The following is a 15,251-nucleotide window of genomic DNA, read 5'->3' as shown; positions in this document are numbered from 1 at the left end:
CACACCCAAGTCATGCATGTCTCCTGGGAGAGATGCGGTGACTTGGGCACACGCAGGCTCTGTGCTGCCCAAACAGTCCACCCGCTGCCTCCCCCCCCCCCAGCTGTAGGGCAGCGGCAGGCAGAACCCCTATGGGCAACTCACCCTGCCCCAGGCACCTGAGCGGCTTCCTCCGCCGCTGACTGTGGGAAAGATGAGCCCTTTGTCTGTGCCTTATCACCACAGGAGAAAAAGCTACACAAAATGGGAAGATCCTTGGATATTGTTGCTGTTGTTAATTTGTATCCCACCTTTTCTCCAAAGTGTTCAGGGTTTGTTTTTCTCACATTTCTCCCCTTCTCCATTTTATCATGACAACATCCCTGTGTGGTAGTGAGGCAAACAGACAGTGACTGGCCCAAGGCTACTCAGTGCGCTTCATGGCTGAGGGATTTGAACCCTGGTCTCCCAGTCCCAGTCCGACACTTGGATTGGAAGCAAGATGCCAGAGATCAGTCCGAGTGAGGGGCTGATCTGGTCACCCATTTGCTTTCCCTTCTATTTGCAGGCTTCTATTTTTGCCCTAATCCTCCAAGCACTGTATTTCTTTATTACAGGTTAAATAACTTAAAGCAGAAAAATTAAATGATTTGCAAATACAAAGAAGATACCAAAGAGGTTTTCAGCAAACATACCTACAAGGTGAAGTATATTATGTCTGGCCACATCATAATATGGGTGTGTTGGGCTTATTTCAGCATCACCATTTGACACAGATGCAAATGATACCTCGCTCCCTTCAAGATCTGCATTTTCTGCCTCATCTTTCCTTAATTCTGAAGCAAAAAACATATTTAGGTACATTTACAAAAAAACAACAACCCAGTAACTCAGGACCAAATAATTAAAAAAAGAATACTGTTCTTTATTAATATATTCCAGTTATTCAGATGCCAAGTACTTCTAGTCCAGAGTCCTGTTTGCTGGCAAGCGAATCCATCTGGGCAGCTCACAACTGGGGCTTGAAGGCTGCCACTCTCCCTTGCTGGGGTTTCCAGTATTGACAGGTCTGTGACCACTGCTAGATGGTGAAATTGCCCACTCCCCCTTTAAAGCCATAGAAGCCAATGACAATCACTGTGTTTTTATGGCAGTGAATTTCCAGTGATGGGTTTTTAATTTTGTCAATTTAACTTTTTTTAATTTATAAAATTTCTAAACCACCCTCATTCGAAGATCAAAGGGCAGTTTACAATACAAAACACAAAAATACATACAAGAATAACAAACAAAACCAATAACCCTCCCACACACAGTTATTTGTTTTTATTGAATCCATGTTCTTACAACAGTTATCCAAAAGGCCTATGTATTTCTTATAAAACACTACTGTTTGATGTTGCGATAGCCCAGTCTGTAGTGCATGAGACTGGTGCATGAGTGCATGGTTTTAGTCCATGTTGGACAGACGATTCCTGCCTTGCAGGGAGGTTGATTAGATGACCCTTGTGGTCTCTTCCCACCCTGCAATTCTAAATCTATGATGCATTGCATTGAATATGGCACTAATGAACCCGTGCTGATATGAACAGCTGAAGGGGGTGAAATTAATGGAAAACATTGATGTTACAGTTGTTACTGTGGAGATTTTCTGCATATCTGGTGAACAGGACCTCTAAAAATTTTTGGAAGGAGATGGTTAAGCATTAACAGCTCTAATGCTATTGGCACATCACATTTATTAGAAAGTTTAAAGAGCAGTGTAAAGATCCTGGATAACAAATTAATCATTAACTTTTAATTAATAATTCATGTAATTATTAATACAGCAATAGTTAACTATAACAATGCCAATTTTCACAATGCATAAAGCATAAGCCATAGCACTTATGTTAAAAGTGACATATTTTAATAGCAAGGAAGAAACAGTTTTATACAGACACTATTTTGTAAAGTTAAAATGTAAAAATGATCAGGCATTAACTCTAATGGAAATCTACTCATATTAAATATTAGCTTATGTCATCATTTATCAAAGTGAATAGGCAATGCTTTCTTAATGGACCGGTAAACACTGTTAGTATGTTTAAAAAGTAAGAATTATATTATTTCCGTGTCACATTAAGCATCCCTCTAGTCCAGCAGCCAACCAGATGCTTCTGGAAGTTCATGAGTAGGGTAAGGTGGTGATGGCAACCTGCTGTTATTTGTTCCAGGCATCCAAGCACTCAAAGGTATACTGCTTCCAACTACAGAGGATTGTTCTTACACACAATGATTTGTGTGCAATTTTCTCCCTTTTATGTATAAGTGGTGAGATACAATTTATGTTTTCTGAATAAACAGGGTTTTCAAAAGTCAAATTTCTATATTATTATATGTTAGAATTGATCCCCCCCAAAAAATGATGGGCCCCCTAATGAGTTGGCCATATGGTTATGTTCATTGGAACATCTTCAAAAGATAACAGACAATCAGGAGGTCTCTAGCCTCATTCAATACTTGTCTCTTTAGAGTAATGACTCCCATTTGTGCCACAATATGTGATGATAGCATTATTCCAATAGCCTAGAATTTCACTGGGAACACATGCCAATAATTCATTTAAACTGTGTGTATTAAACTAACCTTCAACCTTAATAGCTTTTGATAATAAGGTACATGCCAGTGCAGCGGTTGTAACTCAAAAATATTACACTATCCTGGCAAAAGTTTTTCACTTAGGGAAGAATGTCTTCTAAATCATCTGGAAATATATAGAAGATACCACTTGATGGGCAGTAATAGATCTATCTATAATTTACCTATTTCAGCTAACTTTTCAAAATCGATTTCTGACATGCCTTCCATATACAAAGCTATCCAATGCAGACAATGTTGTCTTCTAGTTCTTCAGTCCTTGATCAACCCTGAAAAACAAAACGAAAATTATTAGAATCAGAGAGAAGGAGAAAAGCTTCACCAGAGCATATTTTAGGGCTCAGTTCCAGACACATCTTGTTGCAGCTGTGCTAGGCACTCAGTATTGCATGACCTTTCTGCAAGTTTCTCTTGTAATAAAAAGAAGGTACCTATCTGCTTATTTCTTATTAAATTCATCAAACACCTTTCCAAGAGTGGGCAGATCAGTATGGATCTTCAGGAAACTGTCTGAGTGATCTGCAGTGGATAAGTAACTGTTTCCAGCTCACAATGCTTTTAGCAGTGGTGATGAGAAAAATAATTATTTTCTCTCTCTCTCTCTCTCTGCTAAATTAGGCTGCTGGAAACTGGGGCAGGAGGAGAAGAGAAGAGAAGAGAAGAGAAGAGAAGAGTTCTGGCGTTGCAAGGAAACTCCTGGGCTGACAATGGGCTCTGAAGCAACATGTTCTTCCATTCTATGTCTCCCTTCCTGATCCACTTGGTGTAACTCAGAATTCTAGTGGGAAAACAAAATAGATTCTGCAATCCTAAAGTCTGCCCAGTCCTGATGTACATAAAAAATACCATTAAAACCCTAAGCTGCAGCAAAAAGAGAGCAGGTATGGGAACAGCAGAAAAATCAAATATCTAGATCACAGCCCAAAGTGGACTTAAAACAGAAATGTTCTTGCTTGCCTCCTTGTAGTGGGATGACCAAGGCTAGGCAAATGGGAGGTTAGTTTTGCCTACCCACATGGGAATGGACTCCGGAAGAGTCAGGAAGTGGGTCTTTTCCTCAGCACCAAATTGACCCTGTGTGAGTAATAAGCAACAGGCAGATAGGCAGGCAGAAGCTCTTGGGAGGAAGAGCCCCCTTTCTGAATAGCTGCCCCCAACCACTCTGCCCCACCAAAGGTCTAGGTAAGCAAATCCTTCAGCCTAAGTTTATTTCCCAGATTTTCTAAACAGTGCCAGAATGCCCCTGCAAAAAAATCAGAAACAAGTTAAAACACGAAGGGAGATGGGATCATGAAAAGAGAACATCTGCCCAGTTTTCAGCATATTGTTCCTGAGGGGCTCCAATTAGAAAGTTTCCATTTACAAGAAAAAAATTACTGTAGCACCCTAGGAAATTAATTTACCCCTGACCATAGCATTCTCTGTTCCTAAGAGATAACATAATCTCCTTAATAGCATTTGACGCCAAGTATTACTGTTTATAGTGAACTGCCAGAATTAACTCTTCCTCAATGCCTAATGAAGGGAAATGTTCCACAATAAAAATTTGGAAACCTTCTACAATAAAACCCAATTTGTATCATTCATGAGTACTACCTTTTGACAGCCTAGAAAGATTGTTGCCATGTAGGCATTAAAAAAAAACGAAACTGCAAACACAACAGTTAAAAAAAATAAAAGAACGGGCATCAATGGATAGATGAAACAAAGCCAAAGGATTCCTTGCAATGTTTGTTAACTCTTTGATGCTTTCCCTTTGTTCCTCTGGCTGTCAGCTACACCTCTTATTTAAATGTAAAGCAGAAAGCTATTGATCTGGATCTTTAAAAGGGAGGGAGATCCCTGTCTCCACATGTATCTGCCCTCCACCAATAACTCTTTGTTTCTTCTGAGATGCAACATGAAATATCAGACTACTTTAATATGCAAAGTACATTTTGCATTCTTTAACATCTTGAGAGAAGCTAAAGTTTCAGAGAACTTTTTTTTAAAGATAAAAATATCAATATTAAATTAAACCTGCATGCTTACTATAGGGTACCAAGAAAAGTAAAATGCAGCCAGTAACAGTTGGGAGAGAGCAAAAGAGCTTGCATATCATTTTTATGAATTCTCTAATTAATGTCTAGGTTTCCTGTGCTGTGATCCTCTGGCCCCCGTGGCAGTTTATTTCCTGAGGGAAAATCCTAAAAATATCTCAACAACATCAATCCTAAAAAAGCCCAATAACTTCAATCCTAAAAAAAGTTCAACAACTTTGGTCAGCCCCTTTCACTTCAGCAAATCCGGCCCTCTTTGAAAAAAGTTTGGACACCACTGCTCTAGATCTCCCACTCAAAGGTTAGGCAGAGAAGAGAGAAAGGAGTTGGGGAAAGTGTTAGGCAACTCATTCTATCAACTGTTTACTCTCTGGTTCAGATTGGGAGACTCCTCATACTTTTCCCTCTGATGCACTTTGAAAAATAAGAGAGCTGCAGGCTACTATTTCAGCTGTTCTGTCATGTTGTCATGTGTCTCCTAATGGTGCAGCAATAAAACTGCCAGCACCTTTGCAAAACTAAGCAGGGTCCAGAATCGTTCAAAATTGGATGGGATTCCTGCACTGCAGAGGATTAGATTAGATGTCCCTTGAGGTCCTTTCCAACTCTATGAATCTAGTTCAGCTCACAAAAGTTAGCAGTGTACTGGTCATTTTTGGCACACAGACACACCAGCAACTTTCAAAAGCATCTCTGCCTTGTCTAGGCAGAGAAGCAATTTTATTTGCCACAGGCAACCAAGATAATAGTTACTGGTACTACCTAGCCTGCTCTATTCCAGTTTGAGTCTGAGGAGTTGTGGATAAAAACAGTTGCCTCTTCACACTTCTGAAAGGTGATCCCTCCTGGTCACAAGACTAAGTATCAGTGCCACTTTTATTTTTATTTCATTAAGTTTTTGGGTCATGTGAATGGGCTCTTAAATAAGTCTAAATGGTGGCTGGATTACAGCCAGAGCTTGGCATAAAACAGACAGCAAAATCTTATATTTGCTTGAAGCAGTGCATGTGTTTATTGGGTAAGGATGATTAGCTGTTAATCACAATAAACATTAATGATCAACCGTTTTATGAAATCTGCTTTCTATTAAATTAACTAACTGTAAAAGGAAGCAACAACAAAGAATTATGTTAGGCTAAATCCACACTCAAGCAGAGATTATATCCCAAGAGTATAATGCTTTGGATCTTAGACTGAAATATATTTTAAGATGGCAGCTTTAATTGAATTAAGCTGGCAAGCTAGTGGACAACAGTCTGGAGTGTAGTAACTACATATTTTTAACTGCAAGAATGATCCACAGGGAATCATTCAGCTCAAATAAATTAGCTCTTCATAAAGAATATTAATATATTAAATAACACAGGCTCGAGTTTCTTAAGCATAGCACACAATAGCAGCAAAGAAACACAGAGCAATTGAGAAAACAATGGTAATCAGCACATTGAAATAATGTGGATTCCCACATCAACAAGGACATGGAGAGGTTCACCCAGTTCCCAGTGCACCCTATGAGATGAATTACATGTGGGTGGGAACAGGCACCTTGGTCCAGGGCTACAAATTACCCACAACATAGTGTGACTACAGCTAGATCAAGACCCTTACCTTTATTTCAATCAAGTGCTGTTTAAAATGGTAAAATGGTTCTAAAATTGTGAAAAGACCTTCATGCAGCTTGCCTGCTCAGGAAAGGAAACAAAGAGAGCCAGTGTGCAAAGTCACAGTGTTTCCTCTGGGTTTCCTATGACCTTCACCAAGCTATGCAGATAGAAAATTTAAGTACCAAAATGGAAGAAGTGAACTGAAGCAGAAACACACAACTCAACCCTAACCAAGAAGAAACTGGTACTGATCTTAACAGGACTTCAAGTATGTGTAGGAATCTAGTTTTAATGAGATAACAAACACAATAAAACTTCAACCGGCTGTTCAGTCAAAAAGCAGGAAATGTTTGTCAGCACCACACAGGCACCAGGTAAAGCTGTTGTGTTGCAGAGAACAGGGAAGAAAACGCAAACACAGTGGAGTCATTCTTTTAGTAAACTGAAGTAAAGGGTACAAAATAAGGGTCTCCCGCTTGCTCATACGCATGAGGAGAGAGCAGGAGGGTACTTGCCCTCCAAATCTCCTCTGGGGTGTCAGCTACCCAAGGACATATTTAATCTGCTTTCTTTCCAAGTCCTTGGAGGAAATCCTGCTGGACAGGTAGAGAGGGGTGTGTGTGTGTGTGTATATATGTGTGAGATCAGCATACATGGTTAGAGGTTAAGCACATCCCTTGCACACACCCCTTGCACTTCCTATGCAAATACCCACCCCACCCTTGCAGTTGTCTGATGTGCACACACCTCCCACTGTCACTCCTTCCCTCTCCTTCATCTTACACCGTACAGGAGATGAAGGTTTGAAAATACCTTATTTGCTCCATTAATTATGAAAAATCTAAAATTTTAGTTTTCAAAAGAAGCTTCTCCCGGTCTAAATGGGTGCTGGATGGCCATAACCTTGAACAGATCAAATACTTCAGTTACCTAGGGCTCACACTCCATCATACAGGATCTTGGAAGCACCACTGGCAAACCTCCCTTCAAAAGACGGAGATCAAAAAACTAGCCATACTCAGATTCTTTTTCACAAAGGGCAGCAAATATGTTCCAGCAGCCTTAAGGGTTTTCAACGCAAAACCCGTTTCCCAACTCCTGTACGCTGCAAATGTCTGGCATAATGGGGACCTGCCAAAGCTAGATGGCTTTCAGGCAAAATTTCTACGATCTCTGCTGCAGGTACCCAACTGTGTCCCCAACTCCATACTTCTGTTAGAAGCTGGGGAATGCCCAATTTCAACTAAAGCGTGGTGGGCTGCCCTACAACACCGGCTCAGGATTTCAGTGTTTGATCTAGGGAAGGGTTTGTACCAACACCTGACCAATGAGGAATTTGTCAGCAAATGGCAGAAAACCATGACTAAAAAAGCCATCTCTATTGGTCCGTCACCCCCCAACTGTATTACCTGGGTTATGAAGGCGCCCAAAAGATGTTAAGGGACGCGGGTGACGCTGTGGGTAAAACCTCAGCGCCTAGGACATTAGCAGCGGCAAAGTTTTTATCGGAGGTTGCAAGAACCAATGATCCCTATATTCTGAACAAAATGCTTGTTTAACCTGGAGGTAGGTTGTATGAATTGTGTATTGCTTTGTAACGATTTGTTGGGTCTCTGGCCCGTGATAAAGATTGTTGTTGTTGTATTTGCTCAGGTAACATATAATTATTTTCTCAGTGCCAAGCTAACTGATAAATATGTGCATGCATTCCGATGTCTTGTTTTTACTTTGAAAACAATAGCTCGGGGATAACCCAGACTGGGACCATGGCAGGCAAGAAGGAAGGGTTAAACCTTCTTTACCCTGCACAGTAAAAGCACCCCCCTGAGCTGCTGCTTTTCCTGGGAGAGAAGCAGGTACAACACTCCTATGCTATATTCAGCTATATCTCACCTAAAGCTAAATTGAGTAGGCTGTTCAGTGTTTACAGGCCTTGGGGTTGTTACAGGAGGACAAAGTTTTACCTTTCAAAGTGTCCTTTTTCCTCTTATTCTCAACCCCTTTTTGCCTGCCTAGAACCCTCCTTGACAGGCTCTCCAGTTAGTATCACCACCTACATGGTTCTCCCAAGCAACTCCAAATACGAGTTCACACTGCATGTGATTCCTCATGTGTTTTGTTTACCATATCACACAAGCAGCACCTGGCCTCTTGGGACGTATGTTTCTTGTGTGGTAAGGAAATCGTGACATCAGAGGAACCAGAAGCCTTTCAATGTACTGAACTGGTACACAGCAAACACTGAGGTAGGAACAGTGGTGGACTTGGGGCTTTAAAATTTCAGCAGTGTCCTGTGCAATGCCAAAATTTGGCGCGTGCCCTACCTCTTGCCTTCAATTACTCACCACTGTTGCAGTGTTACCTGCAGCACCCTCTCAGCTTGGCACCCAGTGTGGGCAATTGGGTTGCACTCCCCTAAATCCGCCTCTGGTGGTAATAAATCAGAGTGGTTTGGGCAAGAAAGATGGGTCTTTTGCACAGATAAGAATTTCAGCAGTCATGCATCATCGTGGAGGTCTGACAAACACCACCTCTGTTGAATTTTTCTCATTCACACCACCAGTAAGTGTATAGGAAGCCCTGAGCTCCTTTCCATCCAGGCCCTCTAAAATGGACACGAATCTGATTATCAAAGGATCCAACTTCCAAGTAAGTATGTATAGGTTTACAACCTTACAGCACAAACTGAACATATTTAGACAGAAATCTTGCAGGTCAATGGGACTTATTTGCAAGTAAATTTGGAAGTAAGTCATGTTTAACTCAGTGGGACTTGCTTCTAAGTAAACTTGCATTACAGACAAATTCAGACACTGAGGGAAACACCACTTTGCAGTTTACCACAACCAAAGAATAAATTTGCAGTCTTATAGCCCTGATTAGTAGTTACCTGGAAGTTAAGTGCCATTAACTTTGATGCAACTTGCTTCTGAGTACCTTGAGGGCCGCTTACTCTGAAACAACTCCCTGGTAAGTTCAACAGAGCTTATTCTGAAGCAGAGGCCTACAGGATAACAGCCTCATGGGCTAGTCATATAAATGTTAACTAAGCAGTAAGACCCGTTGACTTTAGTGTGACTTTCTCCCACTTGAAGCTCAGGTTATCCCAAAGGAGATTCCAGAGGGTGAGCTGTGTTTGCCAGAAGGAATGAAGGGAGAAGAGTCTGTAGCAGCCCTGGTTCAGTTCTGGGCTGGACCCAGACTTGAGAGGAGACACACGGACATCAACTGGGTTTAAGTTAGTCATAACTCTTATTTTATTTCAATGGTTCTGCTCTAAGCAGTCAGCCTCCTTGGAGGTGCAGTGGCCATCTGTCATGGATGATCTAGTTGAGATTCCTGCCTTGAAATTGGCGGAAATGACTGGCAGAATCCGAGACCAGGAAGAAGAGTCGGTGGAAGAAGATTGGAAGAAATTTAAAGACTACTTACAGAAATATTGTAAAATTAATGAATGTTAGAATGATGACGGATTGAAGTTAAGTGGTTTCTAGCGGTAATGGTATAAAAAAATATGGAAAAATTGGTTTTTAATATGTAAAAATTTAATGTTATAATTTATCAAGATTAAAGATTAGGATTAAAAAGGAGGGAAAGGAATTGCTGGATTAACATACTGAATTGGAATACAAAAGAGGGAGGTATGAGGAGGTCCGGGAAACAAGTAAATGTAAAAGAAGTGAAGAAAAGATGGAATTGTTTTTAACTGTTTTTTCTTTTTTGTATTTTGTATTTTTATTGTTAATTTTCTTATTAATGTGATTTTTCTTCTTTTGAAATTTTAATAAATATTATTTTTTTTAAAAAAGAGAGATTCCTGCCTTGAAGTGGGCTGGACTAGTGGGTTCGAATTCCACGATTCTGTGGTTCTGTAGGAAAGTCCCTAAGGAAGAGCGGAGCTGATTCCCCTCGCTCGTGTGCGCAGCAATTCCCAGGGCGCAACTCCCGGGTTCAGGAAAAGCCTTTCCAAGAATATTGGCTCAGCCCAAACGCACAGATGCCTTCCAAATGGTCGCGCTGCTGCTCCCAAGACGGGGGTGGCAAAGGCGGCGACCCCCCGCAAACCACCACCACCGCCTCTCGGTGAGGAAACCCAGCTCAGGTCCCGAGGCCTACGGAGGCCGACAGAGGAGTAAGCCCCGTGCCCTCGGTGGGACTTCCTCCCCGGCCTCCATTCCTGTCCCGGGACTTGGGGCGGGAAGGTCCTCCGTCCAGGCAGGGCGGCCGCGGGGGAGGCTGCGCTCGCCCCCCGGAGGAGGAGGAGGCGGAGGCGGAGGAGAGCGGGGCGCGCGGCTTTGGGGCGACCCTCTCCCCGCTTCGGGGCGCGCGGCAGAGGCGACCCTCCCTGCTCACCTGGCGTCTCGGCTCCCCTACCTGGGCGAGGCGCGCCTTCCCCTGGCGCCGCTCCTTCCGCCTCTGGGCCTGGCCGGCCTCCCGGGCTGCAGGAACCGGCTGGGACGGGCCTCGTCCCTCGGGCAGGAGGAAGCCGCCTCGCCGCCCCCGGCCGGGAAAGGCCCTTCTGGGGAGGAGGCCCGGCAGCGCCGAAAGAAAGGGGCCGCCTCTTCACACCTCAGAGAGGACCAGACTCCTCACTGAGGGGCCTCGCCGCAAAACCCCGGCCGAGACGGCACGGGACTCCCGGCCAGGCGCCTCTTTGCAGGAGACTTGCTCGAAGCTGCTAGGGGCTCTTCCCTCCCCAACCACCCCCTCGATACCCTCCATGTCCTGTGTGCGCCTTGGTCGTGGCCAGGCTCCTTTGGGGACATCAGAATTTACAAGTTACTATACTTCTGACTCGCCATATGTTTTTTTGAGACTACAACTCCCATCATCCCTGACCACTGGTCCTGTTAGCTAGGGATGATGGGAGTTGTAGTCCCAAAAACATCTGGAGGGCCCAGTTTGCCTATGCCTGGAATATTGTGTAGGAAATGCTGCCTTGTTTTTAGGCGGGACAGTTTTGGTTCCAGGTTGTTAGGTACTCAGCCACTGCAGTTCACTGTGGTGCCTTTTCTAAAAGGGTCGGTTTCTTTTTCCTGTATCAGCAGTTGTGTTTTTTTTTGGGGGGGGAGCTGTTACAGGATACACTGGAGATGGGTCTGATGAACTAAGATTAAGGGGGCACTATGTATGATTAGCATGTTCTTAATACCAGAATGCCAACAAATACGCCTTGCCAACAAAGGTCCGTAAAGTTAAAACCATGGTTTTCCCAGTAGTGATGTATGGAAGTGAAAGCTGGACCAAAAAGAAGGCTGATCGCCGAAGAATTGATGCTTTTGAATTCTGGTGCTGGAGGAGACTCTTGAGAGTCCCAGGGACTGCAAGAAGATCAAACCTATCCATTCTTAAGGAAATTAGCCCTGAGTGCTCACTGGAAGGACAGATCGTGAAGCTGAGGCTCCAATACTTTGGCCACCTCATGAGAAGAGAAGACTCCCTTGAAAAGACCCTGATGTTGGGGAAGATGGAGGGCACAAGGAGAAGGGGACGACAGAGGACGAGATGGTTGGACAGTGTTCTCGAAGCTACAAACATGAGTCTGACCAAACTGCGGGAGGCCGTGGAAGACAGGAGTGCCTGGCGTGCTCTGGTCCATGGGGTTACGAAGAGTCGGACATGACTAAACTACTAAACAACAACAACAACAAATATCAGAATGAAGTTTATCACAGGTGCACCAGCTGACCCCTCACAGGAAGGGACATGTTTAACATGTTTTGCGGAAAGAAAAATGGCCTCTGCACAGCCACATGCACACCAGCTTCCCAACCTATTCGTTCACAGCATCAAAGAACCAGGCTTTGAGCAAAGTTTCAGCCTTGGGGCCTGTAAGAATTGTAGAGTGTAATTTACTCTGTTAGGGGTGGCAAAGAGGGAAAGTACGACTCTCCAGAGAGGGAGTTTTACCCCCAGAGGTGTCTTGAAACAGAATAAATCAAATAAGCTGTGACATTTTTTAGAACTTGTTCTGCTGTGTGTGGGTTTTTTTCAGCTGAGAAAAGTCTAGCAAAAGGGTGTATGAAATGCACAGGGGTAAGAATTTGCCTTATATAATCCACCATTTTGAAAAATCCCCTAGCTGCGTGCATAATAACAAAACACTTAAACATAGGGTGATTCTTTTGCGTTGTCACAGCCAGCTCTCCAGGCAGCTAAAGACGGGGTGCTGAGGCCCATGAAGGAGAATTCAAGCAAGTTGTCTCCACCCATGCCCCCTAGCACCATCAAGTGATAAAGTGCTTGTTGGACTCTGCCCATGAGTGTACATTGGATAGCAAGGCGCAGCGAAGCCACATGTTTGTCACATTCATGCTTTAGTTTATTTAATAGCATTTTATATCTTCATAATATCACAGTGAAGTTTAACGCAACAAATACATTAAGGCAGAAACAAGTGCAGGTTCATGAAGCACTAAAAACTCAGCCATATGTGACCTTCGATGAGTTGACACCTCTCAGCTGGGATGGATGTCGTGAGGATAAAATGGGGAGGCCACTTAGAGCTCCTTAGAGAGAAGGTGCAATATAAAATATATAAATAAATACATAAATAAAAATGTACTTGTGAAAAGGCTTCTTTTCATTTCTATTGACTGAGTGCTGCCTTTTTGCTTCATAAACAGAAATGTTTATGAAGTTACATTTTACTAGATTTACTCAAGAAGAAAATTCTGCAGTAGCTAAACTTTAAAAAGGAAAAGCAACCCAATTATGCCCAGAGGGTGATGTCTCTTTCTTTTGTCACAAGCTTATTTCCCCCCCCCCCCGACCCTCTTACCTATTACGTACCCTGAGGAGAATTCTGAGTTCCTCTAAAACTTTACAGCTTCATTTGCTTTAATTCCCTCAGATGAGCACACATGAGAAGATAAATCTATGTTGTGTTCTCAAAATAGGTTTTATGGGAAAGAATAGGGTAAGCAATAACAAGACAGTAACCCATCAGCAATCTATGCTGATCAATGTAGCCCAAAGCCAACCCCTGCCCGCTGCAAAAAAATAAAATAAAAAAGCATTGTGCTGGCTAAGGAAGGACCTTCCAACTTATCTCATGATTTGGCCAGGCCAGCAAGTGACAACAGTTCATTGCTCTTTGGGTCACTGCTGGGCTCATTTCATGGGACTTGTGCATGAAAATACCAATGATGTTTAATTAACTTTGCCTCCTATCTCATTCTTTGCACACAGTTAAGCTACAGAGAGAAACTGGTCTTTCTCCTCTCTGTGATCATATAAAATCTTAAGCACGTCATGTAAATGAGCAAAGGTTTCTGTCCAGCTGGTTTGGGAAATGGCAAGGATCCAAGAAGGCCTGCAAGGAGTGATAAAAGAAACTGATTGCAGCCGTCAAATGCAATGCTGTTCATCTTTCCTGCTGGCCCATCAAACAGTAAGTATCCTTTCTGAAAGAAAAGATAAACACAGAATGCTCATATTTTTCCTTTCCCTAAATAGACTTCTGCATGGGCTCACAGGCAGGCGCGCGCGCGCACACACACACACACACACACACACACACATATCCCAGAATCCTGGCACGTGTTGTTATTTGAAGATCCTCAATTCAGGGGCTTTTTTTCCTCCTTGAGCAAAGGCAGCTGGTGAACTATAGGAAAAATATTTAAACTTTTCACAGAAAGGGCTTAATCCACAATCTGAAATTCACAGAAGCATTAAGTCATTATTCAAATGAAAAGCTGCATTTGCCCATTAACATATTTTCATCAACCAAAAAGCAAGATGCTGATACGAGGGATGATCTATGCATTCCTATTTATATGGTAATTGACTGGTTAGGGAGTTTTCTCTGTTATTTTCCTAGGATGTGCTACGTGTCAATTAAAACAATGTTTTTAGCTACCGTTCTAATGAAAGCAGGCATCGTTAAGAAACCATTTCTTATGTGTAACCACTGATGGAGAAATGGGGGACATCTAAAGTCAAGCATTTTGTGCAACCTTCATAACTATCAGCTTTTGACTTAACTATGAAGGAAAATGGCTAATTATTATTTTTGCCCGGTCAATGTTTTCTGCCTGTCAAATTTGCTGTAAATAAGCATAAGAACATTGCCTCCCCTCCTGTGCATTTACATACCGAGAACATTTATTTCATTGAGGAACCCCCCCCACCAACTCCCCCCTCCCACAAAAACAAACAAGCCCCCCTCATATTCAAGATGTAATAGCTCAGTGGCTTGAGTTCTTTTGCTGTTGTCAATCAGGCTTCATTTAAAGAGGGGAAACATCTTTTGAGAACAGATTTGCAAGTGAAATTCCATCATGTTCAAAGCTTTGCTTCAACTCATCATCATGCAAGAGATGAAACATAGCATCCAACATTAATTAAAATGGGCACATTTTATCAGTGTCATACTACTGAGGAATGTGGCTCAAGCATGACCAGGAGTGATGCGTGGCACAGGGCAAGGAGGATGCCTGGATGCTGCCTCTTGAGTGCCCATCCAGGAGTTATTCAGAAAAGAAAGGGGTGGGGCACATATCAGGCACAGATCGTCTTCCAGAACTTCTCTGCTCTTGGAAGCCACAGTCTTTTCCTCCTCTTTGCTTCATATGTGGGTACATGTTTCTCTCCTATTCTGCATGTATTTTTTTCTAAATAAATAGATGCTACAATAAAACACTACATGCTTCTAGAACACTCTTCACCTATGGAAATTAGAATTAAGTTCTTTTAACTTCACTTAAATAAACAAGACAGAATTATATTATATCTTCTTGTAATGTGGATGAGGTTTCCTATAGTTCATGCTGAAATATGTGCTTAATATGTGAGCCCCAAAGCAGACTAGAAACCCCACTCAATTCTATGTCTGTCACCTTGCAACAATAAATGAAGCACTCCATTTCTAGGTGGAAAGGTACTGGTACATGTTTTTAATAAAAACCATCACCATTTAAACTTAAAGTACTGATCAATTACATTTCTTGCTGCATTGCCACATATCCAAAACATTATGGCCTGA

At 42.5% G+C, this 15,251-nt stretch overlaps 1 protein-coding gene and 1 long non-coding RNA gene across 10 annotated transcripts in view; one reads left to right on the top strand and one right to left on the bottom strand.

Annotated features, from left to right (window-relative positions):
- LOC308477197 (rho GTPase-activating protein 8-like) overlaps window positions 1-10,788 on the bottom strand; it is a 60,137-nt gene extending 49,349 nt beyond the window's left edge. For 2 of the 6 annotated variants that reach the window (XM_081005628.1, XM_081005632.1), the window contains exons 1-3: window positions 10,616-10,787; window positions 2,784-2,888; window positions 675-815 (exon numbers count right to left, since the gene is read on the bottom strand). In XM_081005628.1, coding sequence (XP_080861754.1) covers window positions 675-815; window positions 2,784-2,829 — 187 coding nt within the window. In that variant the 5' untranslated portion in view covers window positions 2,830-2,888; window positions 10,616-10,787. Of the gene's footprint in view, window positions 1-674; window positions 816-2,783; window positions 2,889-9,152; window positions 9,250-10,083; window positions 10,108-10,615 lie in introns of those variants that run through there. The other 4 variants (XM_081005633.1, XM_081005630.1, XM_081005631.1 and 1 more) reach the window with 4 other exon arrangements.
- LOC308477273 overlaps window positions 9,361-15,251 on the top strand; it is a 33,375-nt gene continuing 27,484 nt past the window's right edge. For 2 of the 4 annotated variants that reach the window (XR_013986427.1, XR_013986430.1), the window contains exon 1: window positions 11,685-13,655. This is a non-coding gene — a long non-coding RNA (uncharacterized lncRNA). Of the gene's footprint in view, window positions 9,501-11,684; window positions 13,656-15,251 lie in introns of those variants that run through there. The other 2 variants (XR_013986428.1, XR_013986429.1) reach the window with 2 other exon arrangements.

The sequence above is a fragment of the Podarcis pityusensis genome, assembly GCF_964106645.2.
Source record: "Podarcis pityusensis genome assembly, chromosome: 5".
Taxonomy (NCBI): Eukaryota; Metazoa; Chordata; class Lepidosauria; order Squamata; family Lacertidae; genus Podarcis; species Podarcis pityusensis.
The sequence above is the reverse complement of the archived record's forward strand: the minus strand, read 5'-3'. Positions and strand labels throughout refer to the sequence as shown.